Raw genomic sequence first — 27,544 nt, forward strand, 5'->3', positions numbered from 1 at the left:
TTGTTTACTTATGAATATCACCTATATGTATATCCAAATACGGTATATACACCTATATACTGTTATAACAAAACTACATATTTCTTAATATTTTAAGGTATACATTCAACAATTTTTTATTTAAAATTGATTTAAAAATATTGCAACACAATTTTTATTTACCTTAAAATTGTTCAATTTTACATTCAAAAAATTAAAATAAGTTTATATATGTATACATACATATATTTGCAATATATTAATAATAAAAATTTTTCATATAGGCATACTTTAATATATATACATACACACACATATATAATTTAATTTACTCATATTTTACTTAGTTTTATAGTTTAATTTACACTGATATATTAAAGTTCCTTAACTCTCCTCACGTTACAAAAAAAAAAAATTTTAATTAGCTTAAAAATTAGTAAAATGACGTTAAACAAAATATTTATATACATATATGTATGTACTTTTGTATGTACATACTATATACATACATGGACGTAGGTTGTACATACATCTTCATACGTACATTTTTTAAGCATGTGTAATTCTCTATGGTATTCTGATGTACATACATATGTATGTATATAAATTTGAGTAAATTTTAAGTAAATAATATACGTGTAATATGTATTGTACATGTGTATGTATATATATAATTACTTTTATATATTTAGGATTATTTATGAACAAAATAACAAAAATTCTTTCCAATTCAGATTGGAATTTTATATTTTTTTTAACAATCAGCTGAAATTAACAATAACAACAAAAAAAAAAAAGAAAGCAATTTTAGTTCCATTATAAAAATGAAAATGACGTCTGGCAACGATAAATGACGCATGCTTATTAATAGCATTTCTCATATTTTTGCAATATATTTTCACATTTGTTTTTTTGTTGTTGTTTTTTTTTTTATAAAGCTGAATAGAACTTCCATTATCACCATGTACAAATGACATTTACTTGTACATAGATTTATTTTTTGTACATTATCATTATTATTATACGACAAGTGGTATTAAGAAAAAATTTTAATAACATGACAGATAATTTCGAAAATTAACCACTAACATCGTTATACTTACATATATATATGTAAGTATATAAAATAATCTTTGCTAATTATACTGCAGTGTAAGAGGAAGTAAGATTTTTTTTATATTTGACTTATCGTGTGTAAAATATGCAAGGAAGGTTTTTATTAGATGTAAAGTTCTTTATTAAAATAAATTTAATTTTCAATAACATTATTAAGCTGTAAGGTTGAATTTGAAATCAAATTTTTTTTTTACTTCATAATGATCTTAAACCTAGATTCAAAATGAAAAACATAATGCAATGCTAGCGAAACGCAGAAAAAGTCCAAATTTAGTAAATTATTCACAAACTTTTAACTTTGACATGGCTTGGATTATATTTTTAATTTTGTTTTTAGTATGTAAACAAAAACTAAATATTTAACAATGTATATTGTAAAAATTTAAAAAACAAACTCATTTTAAAAAAACGTTTGATTTGAAAAGGCATACTGTTATTTTTTAACAACCCAGCTTCACAAATATTCTTGACAGCTTACTTGAAATTAAATGATATAGGCGCAATGAAATCAATTTTCGAAAATGAAAAACTACACACACTTGAAATTTCCATTTTAATTTTGTCATTAGTATTACATAACCAAAATGTTTTAAATGATTGCATACATTTAGGATGAAACAAAAAAAAATTAAAGAGACTTTAATATATTGCTCGAATTTAAGCGTTATTTGCGGGAGTTAAGAAAAAGAATTATATTTTTTAATGGAATGAAATTTACCGATAGCTTTCTGTATTTATAGAAATTTGGGCAAGTTTGGGAAATGTAATATGCCGACAATTAAAATTTTACAATTTTCGAGCGGTGATAGCTTGAAAAAGAATTGAGATGGAAAAAAAAAACTTTTCTCCAACGAAATAAACTATTTCCCAATATCTAATGACTGCTCAATTTTAAGACGCCTACAACTTACAGTCTAAGAAAACCGCTGTCAAAAATTTAAAAAATGAATTTTGAATAACGGTTTATTTCAACGACAATTTTGTTCTTTCTATGCTCAACTATGCATGATGAAAAAAGCCAGCCACTACTTTTCTGCGTTTGGACAGTTTAAATATTATTTGTGTTTTTTTTTTAAATGGTATTTTTAGGACTTTGAGGAGTTATAACTTAAAGTAAAGTTTCTCTTGTACGTAATTAATTCTATCGTAAAGATCTATTTATATATGCAAAATTTCAGCAGTCTGTCTTATTTTAAAGGGCTTGCGAAAGGACGAACGGGCAAGATGAAACTAATAAGCATCTTTTTTTTCGAAAATTTTTCGGATAAGTGCTGAAAATTAGTAAACCATAAACTGTGTGACACATACAATTTCTCTATTATTTTATATGTTGCGAAATTTTAATGAAAATAATTATTTTATTACATTTGATCATCATTTACATACACAATATCAAAAATGTCATTGCTTCAAGAAATTCCTTTAAGTAATAATGCACAATTATGTAGTCATCATCGTGTCGCTCTTCAAAAACGTGCTGAAATCTAAAAGAAAAATTATTTATCTATATACTTTAACACATACAAACTTTCATATTTTTAGTATATACAAAATTATATTGCGTATGTAAAATGTTGTACATGTGTGCCATCCATATACAAAATAATAATATGCTTGTATATGTATATTTTATTTTTACTATTTTCATTGACAAAAATTCCTTAACGTATATCTTTAGTGTCTATCTTATCATCTCAAAAAGTATTCCAAAGTTTTCTCTCTTTTCCCCATTTCTATGGAATATACAAATTTTCGAATTTTAAACTCATTTTCTCTTTTCTCTCATATTTCCAGTGAAAATTTATTAAATTTTTTATACTCTATGTACGTATAAATTGAGTAGATAAGAAAATACAATGTACATATATTTAAAATACAATAGACTGGACTTTGATTTTCTTCTTTTTTTTTTTGATTGTATAAAAACCGCTAACTGGAAAGAAAGAAAAGAAATTTTTTCAACAATATGAGAAAAGACGGCATAAACGATATGAACTCTAAATTTTTTTTTTTATTTTTTTTCGTTTCGTTTTTTTCTTCTCAAATTTTTAAAGTAAATTGTATACTCAAGGGGAAGTTCTTTTTATTACTTTCTAATAATATGTATGGAATACAATTATGGTGTAGAATAATTGACTGAAAACAATTCATTATTTTACGATATGTGTTTGAAAATTTTTTATTTAAAAATTTGTTTTATGAATTTTGCTTTGTTAATTTTACATTTTTAAATAAAATACTTTATTTAATTAAATATAATTTGTTATACTATGCATATATTTATAACTTTTTTTCTGTATAAATTAAGAATTTAAGTGTTATTATGATTATAATAAAAGAATTTCAAAAAATTGTTAAATTCAATTTTTGATTAGTAAATTAAATGCTCGTATTGTAAACTAGCTAACAAATTTATTGACATTAAACAAAACCTCAGTTAAAATGAACATAAACAAAATAGAATAAATGCAAGTTTACAAATAATAATAATTATTGAACAGTTTATAATAAATGAACTTACTAATATAATAATAATAAATTAGGATTTTCTTCTCCCTTTTGCAAAAAGTATAAATTATTATACCCGTACGAACGTATGTTCGAAGGGTATACTAAATTTGCCTTACCGTTTGTAACGCTAAGAAATAACGGTGTTAGATATAGACTCAAGTGTATGTTTTTGATCAGCGTCAAATTCTGAGTTGATTTAGCTTTGTCTGTCCGTCCGTCCGTCCGTCCGTCCGTCCGTCCGTCCGTCCGAACGATAACTCAAAAACTAAAGGAGCTAAGTTAACCAAATTTTCACAAATGATTTATTGTAGTAAGTGCCAGAACCCTATTTAAATTGGACATGATTGGGGTACCGGTTCGGGTAGCTGCCATACAACTTCAAAATTTATTTGGTTATATCTCAGAAACTATAAAAGTTATGGTATTGAAATTTCACACAAACGAATATATTAGTAGGGCCAATATGCCATATAAAAGTCGTTGAAATTACTTGGCTCCTTCTGGTACCTGCCATACAACTTCAAAAATTATTTGGCTATATTTCAGAAACTATTAAAGCTATGGTATTGAAATTTCATACAAACGAATATATTAATAGGGCCAATGTGTCACATAAAAGTCGTTGAAATTACTTGGCTCCTTCTGGTACCTGCCATACAACTTCAAAAGTTATTTGACTATATTTCAGAAACTATTAAAGCTATGGTATTGAAATTTCACACAAACGAATATATTAGTAGGGCCAATGTGTCTCATAAAAGTCGTTGAAATTACTTGGCTCCTTCTGATACCTGCCATACAACTTCAAAAGTTATTTGACTATATCTCAAAAACTATAAAAGCTGTGATATTGAGATTTCACACAAGTGAATATATTAGTAGGGCCGATGTGCTTGATAAAATTCGCTAAAATTTCTTGGCTCTTTCTGGTGGCTGCCATACAACATCAATAGCAGTTTGGCACAACCAGTATTTTGAATAACACATAGTACTGAAATTTTGCATAAATTAATATGGTAATACGGCAACTTAAAGGCATAGTCTGCCCCATAGTTAGTTATGGCACATTAGTTATTCGCACATAGGATAACAAATTCGTACGGGCATCACAGAGTTGACAAGGTCAACTCTATTTTTTTTCTCGTTTTTTAATAGTATAATAATAATAATAACAATAATTCGGTCTTCCATTCAAAAACTAAAAGATTTTACAATTCAATTTACATAAAAATATAACAAAAACTTACAAATTAAAAATTCCAAAATTATTTCAAAATGTTTTATAGTTTCAAAATTTTGAATGAAAATAGTGTATAGGAACATTCTATTGTCTTGGGAGACAAATGTCGAGTGCACCTTTAGTTTATTACACAATAAACGTAATAATATTATAATAGGGGTGAACAATTTTTGTTTCGCGAAATGGTTGTTTATTAAGAGAGCATATTAGCTTATATTAAGAATAAGTTGTATTGCGAAGCATCTAAGAATAAAATTCGATAATAAAGATTAGTTTAATACACTAAAACAAACCACAAATTATTTCTACACATAGGCATTTTCTATTTATTTTGTTAAAATTCTAATTATTAAAATTTATTCCAAAATACTTTTACTTGATACGCTTATCTCAAACTATAATATAATAAAAATCAAATAAGAAGTCATAAAAAAAAATATCAAAATAAGCTTCCTTTAATCATATTGCTCTTTTTACATATTTACAAATTCCAATGTTTACGTATTTGAAAACTTTCAGCAAGCGGAAATTTGATTTTTTAAAATGAACAATAACACCTTGTTCAGACTATAAGAGAATACTTAACATGTATCTCTTCTTAATTCTCATGTTATAGAATATCGAGTTCACAATACACTGACATGTGTTTTCAGATGAGAATTTTTTGTTACATACTAATATTATTTTATGAAATTTTTGAAGAAACTACCATTAAATTTTAAAAAACTTTTGTTAGAATAAAAACATGTTTAAAATAGAAATTTCTCATATTAGAAACTTTTTATAATATGTAGTTGAAGAATAACATGTTAGTCGCACTTGTTTGAAAAAACCACAAATATTATTATTAATAACTTGTAAATTATGTAACTATGACCAAAATCGCTAGATAAATAAATTAAACAAATTCAATTATATTTATGATTTAGAGCTTATTAAAGAAAAAAAAAAGGTGGTATTATTTCAAACTATTCTCGTAAAATATTTATAAATAATCCAAGAACAAAAACAAACTTTGTATATTCTATAAACTTTTTTAATATAAAAATGTTATACAATTACTCTTCTCCTTTTTTTGGGCATATAAAATTTCCAAAATAAGAAAAATTTAGAGTAAAACAAAAACAAATCCCTCTCGTTGCTCCTCTCGTTGCTCCTCTTGTTGTTTTCTTTCTTGTTTTTGTTTTTTTGTTTCACTTTTCCTTATATTCACTTGACAGTTTCAACCAGAAAAGTAGAAAATCAAAACAAATTTACACAAAAAACAAAAAATATAAGAAAAAAATTTATTGGAAAAATCTCCAATAATAAAGGAAAAACTTTCTGGTGTAATAAAAAAAAAAGAAATCTCCTCGTTTATTGTAGAAAAAGTTTTTCGCGACGAAACAATTTTGTTTTAGAAATAAAAATTTTATTTTAATTTTTTCAAATATATAGAAAAATTTTTTCCTTTTTTCAATTTAATTTTATTAATTTTAATTAAGAAAAAATCAAAATACATTTAAAAATTTTACCGGATATAAAATAAAAAAAGAATTTTAAATATTTAAAATACAAATTAAAGCAAAAAAAAAAAAATAAAGTGAAAAAATTTTAGAAAATTTTCGACAAATTCGAGTTTTTCCTTTTTTTTTGTGTGTGCCTTTTCCGATTTATACATTTTTTTCTCTTCATTTTCGTTGTTGTTGTTGTTGTTGCTGTTATCGTAATAAATTATTCTATATACACTCATATTAAAGTTCTGTGTTCCTTTAACATGTTTTTTTTTTGTTTTCTGTGAAAGATTTATTAAGAAATATTATTATACATATATATATAGTGTATAAAATATATTAATATATATATGTACAGATATATAACAATATGAAATATTAAAACATTTATAAGCGTTTTGTGATTAATATAACCTAACTTTATATACAATATATATATATATTATAATATTATTGAAATTTAAATAAAATATTCGAAATTTGAAAAAGTGAACAAAAAATATTTTTAAAATTAAAAAAAAACATTGAATAAAATTACTAAAGAAGAGAAAAGAAAATTTTTATTATTCCATACATCCTTTTTATACAACAAGAAAAAAAAATAAATTAAATGCAAAAAAAACTACCCTATACCATATATATATATATATACATATAAAATTTATAATATATAGAAAAGAATTCCTTATTAATTATAATAAAATATAATTGAACAACTTAAAATATATTATATATGATGATTAAAACTATATACACATACATGCATATATTTACTAATTTTCAAGCCTTAAGGAATTGAGTTTAAAATTTATGTAATACAAAAAAAAAATAATAATATTATATATATATATATATATATATATGCAAAAGTTTATAGCTGAAAAATGAATAATTTGTTAAAAAAAAAAGCAAAAAAAATCTTAATGTGAATAATTGTGGTTTTTATATAAAAATGATTTAAAAATGTGAAAATTTTGAATCGACTTACATATAATATTTCTAACTATATATAACATATTGATAATAAAATATATATATATATATATACATTGTAACACTATATTGAAATTCATATTTGTACACGTACAGATAAGTGTGCATTAAATACGCATATATATATATATATTCACATTTAAATAATGTAATATCGTAAAATTTCATTTATTATTAATTAAATATTAATATATCTCAAAAATTGATAAATTTTTTTTTTGGCCAAGAAAAATCTACTATATAGTAAATAATATAAAGAAAATCATCAAATTTTCTTTAGAATATAAAAATTATATTTTAAATATTTAAAATATCGGTTTCATATGATAAAATATTTAATAATTAAATAAAAGAAAAAAAAAAGAACTTTTTTAAATATTAAAACATAAAACATAATTTATAAACCTATATAAACATAAAATTTAAAATCTTCAAAAATAGATAAAACAATCATACCCAACAAATTTTGATTCAATCATTTTACAATTAACTATACATATATATAAAATATTGAAATATTAGAAAACAAATGAAATTATGACTTTTATTTTTCAAAATAAAAATTATTGAAAATTCTTGGTTTTTTTTTCGTTATTTTTCTGCTACACTTAATTTCTATGAGCAACATTGTATTTGATTTCGAATAGTTTTTTGTTTATGAATTCAATTAAAAATTCACCAAAATCAACAAAAAATTGAAAATATTATGCGTGTATATAAAAGTATAAAATAATTCAACAAGAAAAAAAAAAAAATTGTATAAACAAAATAAAATTTTAATTTTTAATTATTTTTTTTTTTGGCAATAAAGTTCCTATATTCAAAAATTATATTATAAACGAGGAGAAAAATCATATATAAAAAAATTTATAATATAAAAATTATTTATGAAAACCGTAACCAAACAGAAAAGAATATTAAACAAATGCACTATTAAATAACATTTTCATAATTTCCAATCTACAAAAAAGAAAAACAAAAATATAATTAAATTTTAATAAAAAGTAAACAATAAAAATAATATTGAGAATTTTAATAAAATTGTACTAGACTCCAAACAAAATTCTTATTTTACTAAAAGAAAAGAAATAACATGTAATAAAATTTTAATAAAAATAAAAATTTCATTTATTTTAAATGAATATCAAATAATAAAAAGAAAATGTAAAGTATAAACGCTCCTTAAAAAAAAAAAATAAAATTAAAAAATAAATTTAAAACAGAAAATTTACAATTCCAGTTCCATTTCTCATTTTCTAACCACCAAAAAATTAATTGAAATTCAAACGCGCAAACTCGATTTTAAGAAACATAGAGTAAAAAAAAAACATAAATAAGAAAAGTTTGAAAAAACAAAATCGGTTTTTCTTGTTTTTACCCAATTCTCCATCCAAAAAAAAAACTCAAACTCAAATTTTATCCCGATTATAAATTTTACTCATTTTATCACTGTAAATTCTCTTCCAAAAAAAAGAGAGAAAAAATTAATTATTCAAAAACAATTTGGAAGGAAACCTCAAAAAACTAGCAAAAAACAAAAACCAAAAACAATAAAAATTAAATTCCTCTCTCAATTACGTATAAAAATAATAAATAATGTTGTTTCTCTAATTCTATCAATAAAAAAAATATCAAAAAAAAAAAACTTAAATCTAAAATACAATTTAAATTTTTAATAAACAATAATTTATTATTGTATACACGTGTTAATATAATTTAAATTTATTAAATTTACAAAATAAAACATTTTTTTATTAAAAATATTTAATAATTTTATTGAATAAATGAGGAAAAAGCAAAAAAACGAAGAGCAAAAGAAACAAAGAAAATAAAAAAGAAACAATAACAAATTTCATTCACGTCATTTTGTTCTCACTCACTCTCTCTCTCTTTCTCTTTCCATCTAACTTTCTCTGCCATTCTATATATGTAATCAAAAATCTTCTTTTACCGCAGAAAAAAATTTTTATAAATTAGAACAATAAAGTAAAACAAAAAAAAAAAAATTGCAACTATTAAATTATAATTAGCCTATATAATAAATATTAAAAAATATTTAATTTTAATTGAATTTTAATAAAATTAATTAAAAATTTAAAATTAATAAAGTGATATTAAAAATATTTTATATTTTATATGCTTATTCTGGTCGTGTATTCATATAACTCCTAAAACAATATAAAATTTGTAATCGTGATTATAAATTAATTGTAATAATAATAATTAATAATTAATATAAAAATATTATTAGAAAATAAAAATTTTTTAATTACTATTTAAAATATATATATAGTAGGTGTATATATATGTATGTATTTTTGTGTGTTTGTGTCGAAAATACGATATTTTGAAGGTGGAGGGGGTTTTTTTTTTTTTTTTTTTTGTATTATTATAAAAATTCATAAAAATTACAATAATATTTTGTTATAAAAAGTTTTACTTTTTAACAAAATATCATCATTCGAAGAAGAATATCGGCCTGATAGGCCCATGGTGCAAAAAGCATCATCAACAGATGCCCCATCAGTTTCTGCTGGGGCACATCATCATCGTGAATCAACTTCACGTTTTGGTATTGGTGGTTATTCATCATATCAAGGTGGTTATAATAAATTATTTACTCAGGTTAGTTTTTTTTTTTCTTTAAAAACGAAAACAATTTTTTGATATAAAATTGCTGACCCCTAGAAATATGCAATATTTTTTAATTTAATTTTTTCAAAATATGTATGCAATTTGAAAGTTTTTTTTTAATGTAAAAGTACAGTGATCGTGACATTGATGTCGTAATGTCATGAAAACATCATATGTCATTACACAATTTCAGCAATCAAAAACTACTCGCAAAATTATATAAGTAGTAGAGTATAAGTAATATTTCAAAATATTTGCATGTCAGATATAAATATAAGATAAATAAAAATTATATTTAATAATTCTATTTCTTTAATAATTAAAACTATATAATAAAAGACAACAAGATTATAGAATAATTTAGTTGAAAATGCAATGATTATAAAATTTTTCCATTCTACAAGAATTGTAAATATGCAGAAAAAATAACTATGAGTATAAAGAGTTGATGAATTCAATATTATATACCGTCATTTAAAAAATCAGAAATGGTTAAACTTTTGTTTGGAAGAGAAGAAGGTTTTTCAGATACATAAACTTTTAAGAATATTTGATAAAAATTTTGTTTACTCACGTTTATTTCCTTACAATTTCCATCGGAGATCTAATGAGAGCTTTAAACAAAATGTTTTTGAAAGAATATCGCTTGATTTTTTATTTTATGTACTTTCGGAACACAAAGCATTCTTTAGTTTTAGAGAAATTCAAATTTTTATTTTATTGTTATTTTCTTATTACTTTGTTCTTTTCATTCGTGAGAAAATGAGAATAGACATATGGTTAATCTGGTAAAAGCTATGACATTCCATAAAAGTCAATTATTCTAAGATGTGTTTTTCTTTCATAATATCATATTCGTTATGTATGTGTTTTCGATATTACCAATATAATTCGTATTAAATTTTAGGACTTTAAGTTGGTATTATATGTTTAAATAATTTTTAAAATTGTATAGTAAGTTTAATTAATCTTTAAGCAATTTGCACTAAGGTTTCCAAAACTAATAAACCTAATATTAAACTGGTTGTTTTAAATTTCAGTTATGCGAAAATTCAATACCTTAACTCGATTATATGATGAAATAGGTTTTAAAGCTGTATGGCTGCTGAATTGAATGATTAAATAGAACTCTAAAATTCACTCCTATAAAACACTTATGAAAATTTTATTGTAATTTAATTTAATTAATTTTTTAATTATCATCGAGATTAAAGCAGTTAACTAAAAATATATTATAAGTACTTTTTACTTTAATGAATTATTTGACTAATAAACTTATGTTAATAATATCGTCGATTGAACAATCCCTTGTCTTTAAAATAGCAGTATTACGATACTAGTACACAATTCGACAATAATAACTTATTAGAAGCCTGGGGAATTAATAAAAATTATTTTTTGAATTCTAAATATATTTAAATGGCTTCAATCAGATTTGCAATTTTCACCAACACCTGTTATTACCTGATGATTGGAGAGAATAATATTAAAACATGAATAATATTGCACTTAATATTCCATCTTGTCATTTGTTTATACTCTTTTCTACATATATACAGACTAACATATGTACAAACTGAAAATTTAATAAATTTACAATCTCAAATATATCAAAACTCTTTTCTAATTTCCTTATTTGATCAAAATGTAAAAAGAAATTCTTACTTTTATTTTTTATACACTTAACATTTTAATAAAAGTTCATTTGTTCTCCTTTAATTTCTGTGATTTGATTTCTATTATTACATATCTCGTATATACTTTAAAATAAAAGCATTTTTGTATTTTAATTGTACACATTGTATATTTAGATATTTCGTATATATATAAATATATATTTTTTATATAAACAGTTCCTATACTCATACAAACAAACAATATAACTTTTGATTGAATATAGGAACTGAAAAGCTATATTATGTGAATTCCGAATAGTACATATAATAATTATATACATACATATTATATATAACTATACATTTCTATTAAAATAGCCATTTGCCAATTTTATATTATATACACACAAATATATTATATAAAAAACAAGTGCCTACATTTTTCTTATAATTTTATTTACCTTCTGTTTTGCACCTGACAATATATACTAACATATATTTATTTATAAACAACAAAAAATGAAAAAAAAAGCAACACAACACCTGTACAATATAAAATATAATATAAATAAAGAGAAATGCTTCCTTAAATGTTATTCTATAATGTTATAGCCGCCTATAACACACACCAATATACATATATATATAAAACAGGATTTGAACTAGTTCTGAAAGAGTTTTTAATAAAATAAATTAAAAAAAATTTACTGTAACAATATACAATCTATATATATATACATGTAAAATCAAAAAAATAAGATAAAAATCTTAATATTTTGATAAAAAATAGAAAGAGAGAATAAGTAACTAATTTGATTTGACGCATTATTTAAGGACGATGACGTATACACATCCATATCTGATTTATTTTTACCTATAATTAAATGTTTTCAGAAAATTTATCAAAATGAAAAGATCTTCCACATTGTGTTTCTACAAAATATAGAATTTTTATTCTATAAAATTATACTTAGAATTTTTTTGTAGTATAGAGTTTCTAAATCGTAAAATATTTAAAAATTCCTATACATATTTTGTATACAAAAAATTAAAATCTTTTGTATTTTCTTTCTTTATATCTAATTTCCTTGTGTAAACACAACTTTTAACATTCAATGTTTGACATCCGTCAATTATGTTATGTCAAATTATTCATATACTGTAAATATTTTTATTTATACCACGCAGCTTTCCAAGTTTTCCGAAAAAAAAAAATAATTTGAAAAAATTCGAAAATTGCCGAATGGCACTCGAAACTGTAATTCAATACGTGTATGATTAAAACTAAAATTTATTTTAAATTGTTTTATTGTTTAAATTACTCCAATTACACCAACGTTAATTATATCAATAGTAACAATAATATGATATTGTGTCGCGGCTGAATTTGCTTTGAGCAATACGGAAATCTAGTTCACAAATGGATAATACGGAATTTTCGATAACCGTATTCCATGGGCAGATAACATTTAATCACAAATACAAGACTTTACCTATGTTTTTTTTTTCGTTTTCTTTAAATTTTCACTCTGAACTATCTTTTTAAATTATAACATCAAAATCACAAGAGAAAATGAATTAATTGACGCATATTTTCACTTTCATTGAACAATTTTTTTATTTTTCATTTTTTAATAATTTTTTTTTCTTTTGTTTTAGTTTACCTCATACATAAATTTTATATCAAAATTTATTATTTTTTAGGGTTCTGCCGATTCAAATTACTCACAACCGTCATCCGATCTGTCGCTAGACGAGGAAAAAGAATCGCTTCGGCGAGAAAAAGAACGTCAGGCCTTAAGCCAGTTGGACAAAGCTAGGGTAAGAAAATTAGATCACATAGCTCTACAAAGGAACAATTAATTAATTATACACAAACATAAATATACAAATTTTTGTAATAGATTTATTTTTTTAGTTTTTATACTGGAATGAATTTATCTTTAATTTTTTTTGTAAATTTTTTCATTTTATTTTTTAATATATATATATTTAATTAATTAGATAGGTTCATATAGAATATAATTAGAATTATTAATTAGAATTATTTGATCCTATATTATATTTTGTATACTTAATTATTTATAGTTGTTTTAATAAGAATTCGTAATATATCTTCTATATATAGAATAAAATAAATTGATAAAATATCATTTATAATTAAAATTAAATAAGATTTCATAAAATTTGTATTATTATATTTATTTTTCTTAATTTTTTTTTTTTAATTGTAGAATAAACCAGTGGCGTTTGCAGTACGAACAAATGTATCATATGATGGCACAATTGACGACGACTCACCAGTGCACGGTAGTGCAGTTTCATTCGAAGTACGACAATTTCTTCACATTAAGGAGAAATATGACAATAATTGGTGGATTGGTAGATTGGTTAAAGAAGGCTGTGATGTGGGATTCATACCCAGCCCCGTTAAGCTAGAACATATTCGGATGCAGGTAAACTACATATGAAATTAGTAAATAATTTTGTAATATTAAATTTCGAATTATCATAATTCATGTTTGTATATCTGTAGCTAATGAAATACGTAATAAAATATTGTTAGAACATGTCCGAAAAATTCTAAAATTTCAAAATTATGTTAAAGACAACTACATATATGTATAAGTTGTTTATTAACATTTTTTAAAATATTTAACTAATTTCTTTAACTTCTCCAAAATATAAAAATTAAAAGCTCGAGCACAGACATACTCCATCTGACTAATTTGTGATTTAACATTTGAGAAAAAACACACAATAATTTCTAATTTAATTTTAATTTACCTATTTAATATATTTTTTAAAAATATATATTTACTTAAATAAGAGCTGCAAAAATTTTTTACTGCATTAAATAAATTTAAATTTTACTGCATTAAAGAATTTTTAAATGTTGTATACGAACTTTGTTTTTAAAAAAAATATTCTTTACATTTCAAATGCATTATAAGAAATAAAATTACTACATTGGTTGGAACTTGCTCCCTCCCTATGTTATTGATGTAAAAATCAAGAATTTAACATTTACTGCATATACATGTATGTAGTTATAAAATGGTACTACTTATAAGTCAGACAAAAAATTGTGCGTTTATCTGTAAGTTATTATGCAGGACATATTAAGAATATCCGTTCTGGATTCTGTGATTTCAATTATTTATCTTTCACTAAGATTACTGCTTTTAATAAGGTATTAAATTTTAGTACCCTTAAGCGTGTAATTCCTTTTTCATTGTAACGCATTCCATTTAATCTTTTTGTACTGTGTATCTGCACACAAACATAAAATATACTCGTATGTTATTCAAAATCGAAATTCATTTTAAATAAAATAACGTTCACAATAAAAACAATATATATATATATATATATATTTTTAGGCTTCCGCAAGATCCACTCGGATGTATGCAACAAAAGGATCATCCAGCGGAAATTTGGGTGGTTCAGGAGTACCAGGTGCGGAACCATCACGAGGTAGCACACCCCCTACACCTGGTATGACACGCTTTTCATTTCCTTATTTATTATAGTTATTTTTTATTTTTTTTTTATGTTTTTATGTTACTTTTTTTTTTTTTATTTTAAGTTTTTAATTATTTTGTTTTATTTTTTTTTTTAATATCCTTTAGTTATTTTTATTTTAAAAAGAAATTTACAAATTTTTTATTTAAAATTTAATTTAAATCAAATTAAGAAAAAAATTTAAAAAAAAAAAACAATAACATAAAAATATTATAAATGTAAGGTGGTTTTTTTTTTTATTAATAATTCAATGTCGTTTTATATATATATATATATATTTATTATATATATATATTTTCTTTGTCGTATATTCATATTTAACGTGCAGTATAATTTTTTTTATTAAAAAGAAATTTTTTATTATTAAAAATCCAAAAAAAAAGCAAAAAAAAAAAAAGTAAAATAATTTTTTTAATAATTTTTTGTACAGAAATTCAAAAACATATATAGAAGTAAAAAAAAACAATACCTATGTATAATTTTTTTTTTTATAAATGGAAGGTCAATGTTGTGTATTTTACATATATATAACTATTTGTATATATATATATAATATATATATTTAAATTTTAAATATTGAATTAATTTTTATATTAATTTTATTATTATTCTTATTGTTTTTTTATTTGATTAATTTTAAAATATTTTTTCTTTAAAAGTTGATAACCTTCTAGAAAAACAAAAAAAAAATTTTAAATTTTATAAATATTTTTATATTATTTAATTAAGGAGATTCGAATACATTTTATATATATAACAATAGAATTCCAGAAAGCTATATATATATATAAATATTATATAATTTAAATAATTTATTTATATTATATAAATTTTATGATCCTATATACAAAAGGATAAAAGCAGGTTTGATTAACTTTAAAGTTCATATGAAAAACAAAATTATTTTTTTTTTTTTTGATATTATATTCTATATAATATATAATAAAATTTATTTCTCATCATTTCAAATACAATATATACCAAAAAAAAAAAAAATATTAATTTTTTCTTCATAAAATCTCATTTCAAACTCCAAAAGGAGCCCATTTAAAAAAACAAAAAATAGTAAAACAAAATTAAGAAGATTTATCCAAAATGAAAAAGAAAATAATTTACCGTAATGCTTTCTCATTAAATTTTTCAAAAAAAAAAATAAATGGAAAACAAAACAATAATTTATTTTTCAATTACATTTATGCATTTCCCCCAATTTGCAACATTAATATATATTGAAAAAGTTATTTTAAATTTTAAATTATTTATCCACAAACATAATTTTCCATATTACAGTTATATTAGAAAATTTCCATTTGAATTTTTAAATGTCCTATTTTATAATATTTCACATCTTTCAATTAAAAGTTGATACTTTACTTTGTAAACAATCATACCATACCGAAATATTTGTGCTAAGTATGGTGAATTTCAAATGATTTAAAACGAATCACAACTATTCACAATTATTCAAAACTATTAAAAACGATGCGAAATAACTTAAGATGATTCGCAACAATCCCAAAATAATTGGAAATTATTTAAAACGAGTCATAACTATTCGAAACGATTCGAAATAATTATAAATTTAATTCGAAATTACTTGATACGGTTTTTAAAGATTCGGAACAATTGGCAAAATGTCGAAACTATGGAAAAGACTCGCAACGTTTCGAAACGTTTCGTCAAAATCTGTGTCCTTAAGAATGCTGAAAATAAATTTTGATTTAATTACGAGCAGAATTTCATATACTGAACATCAAATTGAACACTATTTTACGGTTGTTCTTAAATAAATTAAATATTTTATAATAATTAAAATAACTTTTTCAAAAAATTTTATAAAACAAAATACAGAAAAAAAAAAATTAAAAATTGAATTTTTTCTTTTTATTTTAATTATTATTTTAATTACCTTAATTTTTTTATTTTGATTTCTTATAATTTTTTAAATTATTTTTCATTTGTATCATATTTTTATTTCTTCTGGTCACAAACTCATAATGAAAAAAAAAGCAAAGCAAAAAAACACAAAAAAAAAAAAATTCCTCAATCAAAATTTCAAAATTTTTACTAATTTGAAATTTGAAAAGAGCACCCATTTTATCAGATTTTCAAAATGCATTTTTTATCAATTTCAAAACAACAAAAAATCAATAAAAATATTCAAGGGGTGTGGATAATTCCTCGCATGATTTCTTTTTTTTTTTAAATAAATATATAAATTAAATAATTTTTATATTTTTATTTTTATTAAATAAAACAAAATACAAATTTTTTTAGATTAAATTCTTTTCATCCATATTATTTTTCATTATGCAAAAACAAAAAACAAACAAAAAAAAATTTTAATTTTTTCTTTGCAAATTTTTTAATTATACAAAATTACATTTGAGTTTACTTATATATTAATAATTATATTCTATATATATGTATGTACATTGTACAATTTAATCATTTAAAAAAAAAAATGGCTTTTAAAATTTGTATATGTTTGTATTTATGTATAAAACATTTGATGTTTTTGCACGAAAAATCGACAACATTTCAATATTCAAACATTAAACGAAAAAAAAAAAATATATTTAAGACTCACGCTTTTTTTTCTCAATAATCGCCGTTATCGATCTTCTCATATATTTATGACAGTCTTATAGTTTTTATTGTGATGTTATTTAAAGAAATAATTTAAAAAAAATTTCACATGAACTGATAAATTGTAACCTATTTTGAAATCAATGTACGTACAATGCCAATTTATACGAACTGCACACGCATTGTTACTTTGAGCATTTCAAATCATAACTGTAAATTCTTATTTGAAAGTTCTTATTTGAAAGTTTAGAAAGGAAATTAAACTATAAATAAAAATAACTCTTCTGTTTTTGACTTATTTACGTGAACTATTTTGAAATTCTAATCTTATGTTTACATATTCTCTTTGTAAAATTCCTTAAAAACTGCTAAATAAAATTACCAAATTAAGATCAAACTAACATAATAACAATGTACTGTGCTTAAACAAGAACTCTGTGAGTAGAGTAGAGAATTTTTTATGAATTTCAATTACATTGACATTATTAACATATTGTCAAATTATTTTAAAAATTATTCATTTCTTACAAAAATGAGATAAACTCATAAAAAAAAGGGTTTATAGCATTTTCGTAAAAAAATTTTATATTTTAAAAAGGGAAATTCCTGAATAATAGTAAAGAAAAATATATTATATCTATATTTGTTATGTGAAAATGAAAATCACCTAAAAAATTTAAAATCACTAAAAAACTTTTAATTTAATAGAATTTATTTAATATATCACTCATAGTTAACGTACGTGATTTACACAAACTTTATCAGTATTATACTCAATAACAATAAATATTCGCAATTGAAGTTTCCGAACTGTTTACACAATACACTGAATGACTACTTTCGTAAAAACGTTGTTAATTCGTCAAATTAACGAAACTTTGATCAGAAAGGCAAAACAAGTTTATTTACTGATTTGTGAAGGAAACATACTGCCTTCAAGTAAATTAATATCGAGTTAAAATAATAAATTATATAATTTACTCCGTAAAATTTAATATCACTGTCATATTTTTAACCGAATAAACTTTTGACAACTAAAAAATAATGACAAAAACTGTAAATACAAAATTTTTTATATTTTTATCCGCTCTAAGGGCAAAGCGTAAACCCTTTTAAATCGAAAATATAAAAACTGCTGTTCATAAAATTATTTTTTGTATTGAAACTCGAAAAATATTTAATTACATATTTGAAATTTTCAGCAAAAGCTTAAACAAGATCACATTCTGAAAATATTTAAATAACATCATGGATTAAAATTAAAATAAATTCATTCCCAAAATATTTTTTCTATATACCTTTGTAGTTGCATATAATTTCCGCTATAATATTAGTTGAAAACAAAAAGTATTTTATTCCACGGACATGTTTAGTTCTTAAATTTATATTTTTTTAATTAATTTCATCAGTTTCTTTTTATTTTAATTGAATCTCATATATACAAAACTCATTTCTGTTTTAAAACTTATTTGAAATTTAAATGCAATTTAAATGTCATTTTTGTTTTTTTTTTTTTTGTTAATTTTTAAATTCGTTTAAATAGCTTTCAAATATAAGCAGATGTATGTTATTTTAATTTGATTTGCTTTTAATTAAATAATAGGCGCATTTATGTGAAAAATAAAAATAAAAGGCTCAAAGTTTTAAAGGTTCATAATAAAAAAAGTTTATTTCAGTTCTAATAGATGTCGCTGTTCTTCTTTTTAATATTTTTCATAATAATATGTAAAAATTTTTCTGAATGTTATGTACAGTAGAAAATATTTAAACAAACAGCGAAATTAAATGAAAAATTCAATAAATCCCGTAAATTTTGTTTTTGATTGTATATTAGAACTTTTATGAAGAAGTTTTTGTCTCATATTTATTTTATAATCGCTTTTAGTTATGAAAGCATGTTTTGTAATTTCAAATATTCCAAAATGTCATATACATATACATACCTACATACTACTTTAGTAAAGAAAGATCAATTGCATTCAATTTTGTATTCAACTATGAAGTGTGCACTAAATTCATCTAACGTACCTATATATATATATACCGTAAATTCTATATTTATTTTGAATTCATTTCATTTAATAAAATAAAATCAAACTGTTTGTAATGTTTTTTTTTTTTGCAAAAAAAATTCACACTTATTAATTGTATTGTATGTAGAAACTTTGAGCCTCATTTGCTTTAATATTTTTCAATCTTTTATTATCGATTTCCGCTTTCAATGAACCTTTTATATAGTTTTAAACATTCTGCAATTAAATATTACTTTTCTTTTAAATACTGTGCAGAGCAAAACAAAAAAATGTTGCTGTTCTATTTTGAAAAAAAAAATTACGTTTTTTAGTTTCTTAAAAATTTTCAAGCATATTTTTTATTTTAATCGAAAAAAAAAAAAAAAAAAAAAAAAAACAAAATATGGCACATTCTTAGTGAGTAGTCTCATTTTATCATCAAAAAAATATTCTCTTAAATACTAATGTCAGGCGATGAATCAGATTCCATGGGACCATCACGACACGGGAAAACACCTTTAGCAACACCACCAACAAAAGAAAAACGAAAACCATTTTTCAAAAAACAGGAAACATCATCACCATACGACGTTGTACCATCGATGCGTCCTGTTGTATTAGTGGGTCCAAGTTTAAAAGGTTATGAAGTAACTGATATGATGCAAAAAGCGTTATTTGATTTTTTAAAACATCGCTTCGAGGGTCGTATTATTATAACAAGAGTTATGGCGGATATATCATTAGCAAAACGTTCATTAATGAATAATCCATCGAAACGTGCCATTATGGAAAGATCAAATAGTAGATCATCTTGTTTAGCTGCTGTTCAAGCTGAAATCGAAAGAATATTTGAATTGGCTAGAACATTACAATTAGTTGTACTCGATTGTGATACAATCAATCATCCGTCACAATTAGCAAAAACTTCATTAGCGCCAACTATAGTTTATTTAAAAATTAGTAGTAGTAAGGTACAGTATTTTTAATATAATGATATTTGTAATATTGCATATATACATATATAGATAATAAAATTGTTTATAATATATTTTTTAAATAATTTTAGGTTTTACAGCGATTAATTAAATCACGTGGAAAAACTCAGGCGAAGCATTTATCCGTACAAATGGTCGCCGCTGAAAAATTAGCCCAATGTCCACCGGAAATGTTCGATGTTATATTAGATGAGAATCAATTGGAAGATGCCTGTGAACATATTGCCGAATATTTAGAAGTAAAAATTGGAAAAATTGTTTTAAAAGCTTATTCTTCATATTCTAAAAATATTTTTAATATGAATTTATTATTATATGACTTCAAAATTATATTCTATATATAATTTTTAGTCTTATTGGAGAGCAACACATCCACCAGTGAGAACAACACCATCGATACCTAGACCAATGCAATCAGAAGCTTCACCGTCGGCCGAAACCCGAATGGGTCCAACTCCACCAGGTAAGAATTATTCGAGAAATGAAATATATTTAATTTCATATTTGTTTTTTTTTTTTTGTTATATATTAGATTTTTAAAATTTTTAATAATAAATTTTTGTTAAGGGATAGTTTTGTTTAAAAAAATAAAAATTATACTCGTATACATTTTCATAAATTTAAATCAATTTTGAATTCAAATATTAGAATTTCAATTATACTAGTAACTAAAAATTTTATAATGTCCTAGCAATTTCTAGTATATAGTATACAATTTCTGTATTATTAAAATTTATGTATTTTTTTTTTTATTTATTAAAATATAATAATTTAGGCGATGCACAAACTTACGTGTTTATTTTTTTAATAAAATAAAATGGCTGCATAAAATGAATATTGCAATAATCATAACTAAAATATAGTTTCAAAATATGGAATTACATAAGTTCTAAAAGGTTTTTAAAAAACAACGTTGCGAAATTTATGATATACTCGTAATTTTCCAAAAAAAGAACTCCATAATTTCGGGCTTTATGGTTCGGCAACCTTTTTTCATTTTTAAAGTATGTTGCAGACTCTGAAATATTAGAAAAAATCGTGCCTACAAATTTTTTCATCTTACTATTATTATTAAAATTATTTTTATTAGCATAAAAACAAAATTCACAATGAACAAGTTTGGAAAATGTCAAATAATTACGATTTTGAATAAGGCTAAATAAATCAATTAGCGAGGTTGCAAGTTCTAACTTGTAGTATAGTTCTGACACACTGAAATAGACCGAAAAATTATTCGCTGCGATAAAGTGCGTTCAGAAACTGTAATAATTCTGTAATAAAGAAATTTTAGAAATACACTACAGAAATCTAATTTAATTTTTTTCACTGCCGCATGAGATTTTTTTCTTTAATTTAAAAATTAACACAACAATGTCTTTTCCGAACAACTGTCAAATTACAAATTTCAAAATTTGCAGTCTTTCGTATTATATTATGTTAAGTTATTATATTACTCCACCACTTAGAAATTAAAATTCTAATATAATACGCAGAACTTTCAGCACAGCCTGCATAAACGAAGACTCCTTCAAATTGCAATATTCTAAAACCTGGACTATGGAAAAAAAACTTCAAAAGCAATTGATTTAAATTTATGAAAATCACTTAACTATTTAAACAAACAAATTTTTAATATATTTAAAAAGAACCAAAAAGAAACAGATTAAAAAATAAGTTGTTAAAAAATGTAGTTATTTTTTTTTTTCGTTGAATTTTTTTTTTCTATTCATCAAATAATTTTATTAAAATATATTTTTATAAAGAAAACTCTTTTATAATTATAATTTTATATATATATTTTTTTTCCCAAATAAAAACGTACAAAAATATTAAACATTACAAAATATACAAAATATAAAATATTAAAAAAAAAATCTAAAAAAAAAAAAACATTAACAATAAAAAAAAAAGCCGATAGAGAAAATAGAGATAATAGAGAAATGAATAGAGATAGGGAAATCGAAACAAATGCGTATCCAAATGATAGAGAAAGAGATCGAGGTACACTAATTAATTAATAATTATTATTATTATTATTAAATTTACTAAAAGATTGAAAAAAAAAAAAAAAATATTATTTTATTTCTGAATTATTTACTTTCAATAATATTTTAAAATTATTTTTAAAATAATTATTTTAATTTTTTTATATAATAAATTTTTTTATTATAATTGCAATCATTATTACTTAATTATTATGATTATTTTTCTTTAGTATATTTAATATTTTAAATTGAAAATTTTCGTTTTATTCTTATTTTATTTTTAAAATAGCTTCAAAAATTTAACTATTATAAATCCTTTAATATATAATTGCACTTATTATATTAAAAAATAGTTATTATATGCAAAGATATACCATTATTTCATTATATAACCTTCCGAATCTCTATATATAATTAAACTGTTTATACAAAAAAATATTTAAATATTCTTCCATAATTTTAACTCCTATGGTAAAGCTATTTTAACACAAATTTATTTTCAAAATTCTAATTTAATTTTTGAGTACTGGTACTCGTACAGAATATGATGCATGTTATGAAAGTCGCGGGTCATATACGAAAATATCCTCATATCCGTACAATTTAGAACCCGTACAACCTTGTATAGTTTTGCAGTTCGTCAAAATAAACATTAATTCCAATTGTAACCTTAACATTTAAAATTATATTTGTTTCTTTGATTAATTTCAATTTATATACAGGAAATTACATAAATATTTAGTTTAATAAAAAATATCATACTTTTAAATTGAGACAAGATAGTAAAAAAAATAACAACTTCTCGCTTGATATTTTAATTTTACATATATACAAAAAACAAACAAAATCATTAACTTGAATTATTTTGATTGCAATCATTCAATTACAAACAAAATAATTTAAGAAAATAAAAATAAACAACGTTCAATGAGAAACCCTACAGATATTTAATATAACATTTCCTACAGAATTTGTATCATATTAAACGTCACCTGACTTCAAAAAGTCGGTAATGTTGTATTGCTTCACAATTCGGCAATTTATTTACTATTACGCAATTTCAAGATCATCAAACCTTTTCATTTAAATAGATTTCGATTTAAGTGTAATATTTAATTTTAACGCTTCTATTATTATAGATTGTAATCGTGTAAAATTTAGCTACTATATTAGTATGCTATTTTCACTCTTATTATCAATTTTCAATAATCTTTTTATATAAATGTGACGTTAAAATTTATTTTTAACAATATAGTTTAAAACTCTCAATATTATTATTGTATACTTTTAAAAACATTTATGAATAGAAGTAGAAAATTCAAGAGAAGAAGATTATGTGGAAGCTGTTGATGAAGAAGGTATTTTATTATTGAAGATATTTTGAAAATACATATAATATGTATATACATTATTGAGTAGAAAATACGTTCCTAATCCTGAGATATATACAAATAGTACAAGAATTAAGAAATATGGCTAAAAATATATTTAAATTAGTAATATTATTCAGATAAAAATAATTTCAAACATTTTATTGCAGCTAATATAACTAATTAGTATTTCCTGTTTAGAAAAACAAAGACATAAAAATTTTAAAAGCAGGATTATACTACTTCTATACAAACATGCTAATTTCTGCTAAATCAATTAGATTACGCTAGATAATACGAGAAATATTTTAAGTATTTTTAAAATTATAATTAAAATCCTTTTAAAATTAATGTAGGTGTACAATAAATATAGTTTTACATGTATTTAAAATTTATTAAACTGTTTATTAATAAATATAAGGTAACAGGAGATCAATATCCTTTATCTATAGCTACTAATTTTAGATTTTCTTTTACTACAAGCAATATTTCCAAATTTTATTTTAATTTTTTTTTTTTAACTTTATTAAATTATGCATATCATTGTAAGAATACAGTTGCAATACGAAAAATAAAACCTTGGAGGAAAATATTAAAATATACGCGCCTTTTAAATAGAAAATATTTGATGAACATTTAAATGGCGATCTAATCTCAATTAAAATTTCAATATTGAATAAATAAAGTTGATATTAGATTTTTATTTTTATCAAAATTCTATTATCTTTGGTGTCATTTTTATACACAAACATAATAATTAAGTTGAATTTTCAAATTCCTCTTATCAAAAACACTTGAATTTTTTAATTGTGACTATATTCTTGGATATTATTTACGATATACATTTTATTTTAAGTTTATATAATTTTTTATTTTTAAATTTTTATTTAATATTTAACTTGGGCAAATTATTTATACATATTATAATAAAAGAATAATAAAGTAAAATTTATAAAGAGAAAACTTTATATAATAAAATATAATGTGTAATTGCCTGCATGATGAAAATTACATATAAGATATTTAAATGTGTAAAATTTTAATAAGCTTATATATTATGCTATATATGTACATAATGTATATGTATCATACCTTTATGTCTTTATTAAAATATTATTTTAAGTATTCATACGCTATGTACAGTACTTTTTAAGTACATTCTTTAATTTTTTTTTTTTAATAATAACAAATATTTTTAACTATTATATTAAATATTATAACATCTCCTCTATTAACTACTATATAATATTATATAATATTATGTACTTATAAAGATAACTTCTTTGAAGAAAAGCTAATGGAAATTTCATATAATTAATAAAATAAAAATTTAGAAACAACTACACGTTGTATTGGTTACTAGTAATATAACTTACTTTGTTTGGAATACACTTATACTCCTCAGAGCTCAAATTTTTGTAATAATGTATATTATCAAACAAATCAACAATAAATTGAATTCTGCTCTCTATTACTGAAATTTGGTTATTAAGCATTTTATAAGTACACCTACTTGTGTATGTCCTAAAAGAATAAAATCATACTAGTGTAAATTATATAACAATAACAAAAAAATAACAATTAATAAATCTTTTACCATATGTGCCATCATTAGCTGTTAAATCTCATAGGTAATAAGAGATTTACCAATGTTGATATTCAATCTCCATATATAGTCTCAAATTTTAATGTTATATTCTTATACGTTTTATACGAGTGCATATATATACATACATATAGTTAACTAAACTAATAAGCTTTTGTTTTTTGTTATAAACTTGTAAAAATTTCAAATACCCCCTTATCTTTTCTATAATAATATTTTTCTTTCAGCTTTTACTCCTGATGATTTACCAGGGGCTCCTATCGGTTCATTATTATAATTTTTTTAAAAATGTGTTGAGCAAAAAACAAAAAAAAAAAAAATGAATACAAAAAAAAATTAAAATTTCATTAAAAAATATACGAAAAAAAAAATATAATATTAAATTTTATTTTACCCTTTTTGGAAGAAAAAAAAAAAAAGAAATATTTTTATTTCATTTTTTTTTTTTGATCAAATATACAAGGTGCATTATAAATATCCGTAATTATTTTATATCTCATTTTCTTATATAACGTAAAGCTTTATTTTTAATTAATACATACTTGTATATGATTACATAAATTACATATAACGTTTGGTTTTTCTCTTGAAATTACTAATATTAATTGCAATTTAATATAAAAATAATTAAATAAATTTTCTCTTATACTCATATAAATAAAATATTAGATCATTATTATATAATAATATGTTTAGGAATATTATTAATTTCAAATATTTTCTTAATATATTTTATTTTTATAATGATTAAAATATAATTTTTTTCATTACATATATTTTAAATTCATTAGTTACACCTGGAACGGTAGTTGTACATCATCTGTAAAATAAAAAAAAAAATAAAAAAATTTATGAAAAGGATTCGAACAAAAAAAAAAACTTATTCTTTATGCAGCTCTTCTTCTCTACATTTCTAAAATTTTATTTTCAATTTTTTGAATTGAAATTTTATTTTTAAAAAAATTTTCTTCATTATAAATAAACAACAAACTTTAAAAATCATTTCTTTATGCCTTTACGTAAATTTTTGTTAAGAAAATTTTATAAAAACATCTACAACAGCGATTTCTTCAAAGAAACATATGAAAATATTTATTAGAAAATTATATTGTACAGTAAATATTTGAATATAATTCCTAACAACTTTTAATCTTCTTTATGTCAAATTTTTATATATTTTCTTCTAATATTCAAATGAAAAAGAAAAGCTCTCGTGTAAGTATACATATTGAAGAATGCATGTTTTTTTTTTTTTTTTTTTAATTTCAATCAGCTTTTATGGAAATCCTCTTTATATATTTCATCGAAATATTTTATAAATTTTAAAAACCACATCAATATTCTAAATAATATATATAAAGAAAAAGAAAATATACCAGAACCCATAAAGATATAAAAAAAAAAAATTACAAATCAGCCTTCAGACGCGCTTATATACTTGTGAAAACCAACCATCACCCCTACATAAATATTTTTGAACCTTTTAAAGCTGGTCCGAAAAAAAATACGGACATTATTTATAATAATAATATACTAATTATATATACATATATATAAATATGTATAATAATTTATTTTACATAATTTTATATTTTGCCCTTAGTTAAAATTTGCTTTTAATTATTATATTTAATTTATTTAATTTATTTTCTTATTTTTAGTTTGGTTTTTGTGTTTTGGTTTTTCTTTTTTTGTATTAATTTTATTAATAATATACCTTAATATCTACACCTATTTTATTTAAACAAATATATTATATTAAACTATTATATAACTTAACTAAATTATATATACATACTTTATATAATCATAAATTATGCATGTAGTGTGGCCACTATATACATTAAATTTTTTTTTATAATTTTATATATACTAAAAAT

General features: G+C 21.6%; 1 protein-coding gene across 12 annotated transcripts in view; it reads left to right on the plus strand.

Annotated features, from left to right (window-relative positions):
• The window catches only part of LOC129615401 (voltage-dependent L-type calcium channel subunit beta-4), a 153,410-nt gene that overhangs the window by 123,565 nt on the left and 2,301 nt on the right, over nucleotides 1-27,544 (plus strand). For 2 of the 12 annotated variants that reach the window (XM_055530590.1, XM_055530593.1), the window contains 8 exons: nucleotides 13,287-13,403; nucleotides 13,817-14,038; nucleotides 14,966-15,080; nucleotides 20,180-20,679; nucleotides 20,775-20,942; nucleotides 21,055-21,166; nucleotides 22,615-22,704; nucleotides 23,996-24,046. In XM_055530590.1, coding sequence (XP_055386565.1) covers nucleotides 13,287-13,403; nucleotides 13,817-14,038; nucleotides 14,966-15,080; nucleotides 20,180-20,679; nucleotides 20,775-20,942; nucleotides 21,055-21,166; nucleotides 22,615-22,704; nucleotides 23,996-24,046 — 1,375 coding nt within the window. Of the gene's footprint in view, nucleotides 1-9,525; nucleotides 9,958-13,286; nucleotides 13,404-13,816; nucleotides 14,039-14,965; nucleotides 15,081-20,179; nucleotides 20,680-20,774; nucleotides 20,943-21,054; nucleotides 21,167-22,614; nucleotides 22,705-23,995; nucleotides 24,047-25,891; nucleotides 26,128-26,455; nucleotides 26,880-27,544 lie in introns of those variants that run through there. The other 10 variants (XM_055530591.1, XM_055530592.1, XM_055530594.1 and 7 more) reach the window with 10 other exon arrangements.

This window comes from Condylostylus longicornis, unplaced genomic scaffold (genome assembly GCF_029603195.1).
Source record: "Condylostylus longicornis isolate FDR11 unplaced genomic scaffold, ASM2960319v2 ptg000135l, whole genome shotgun sequence".
In the NCBI taxonomy this organism is placed as follows: domain Eukaryota; kingdom Metazoa; phylum Arthropoda; class Insecta; order Diptera; family Dolichopodidae; genus Condylostylus; species Condylostylus longicornis.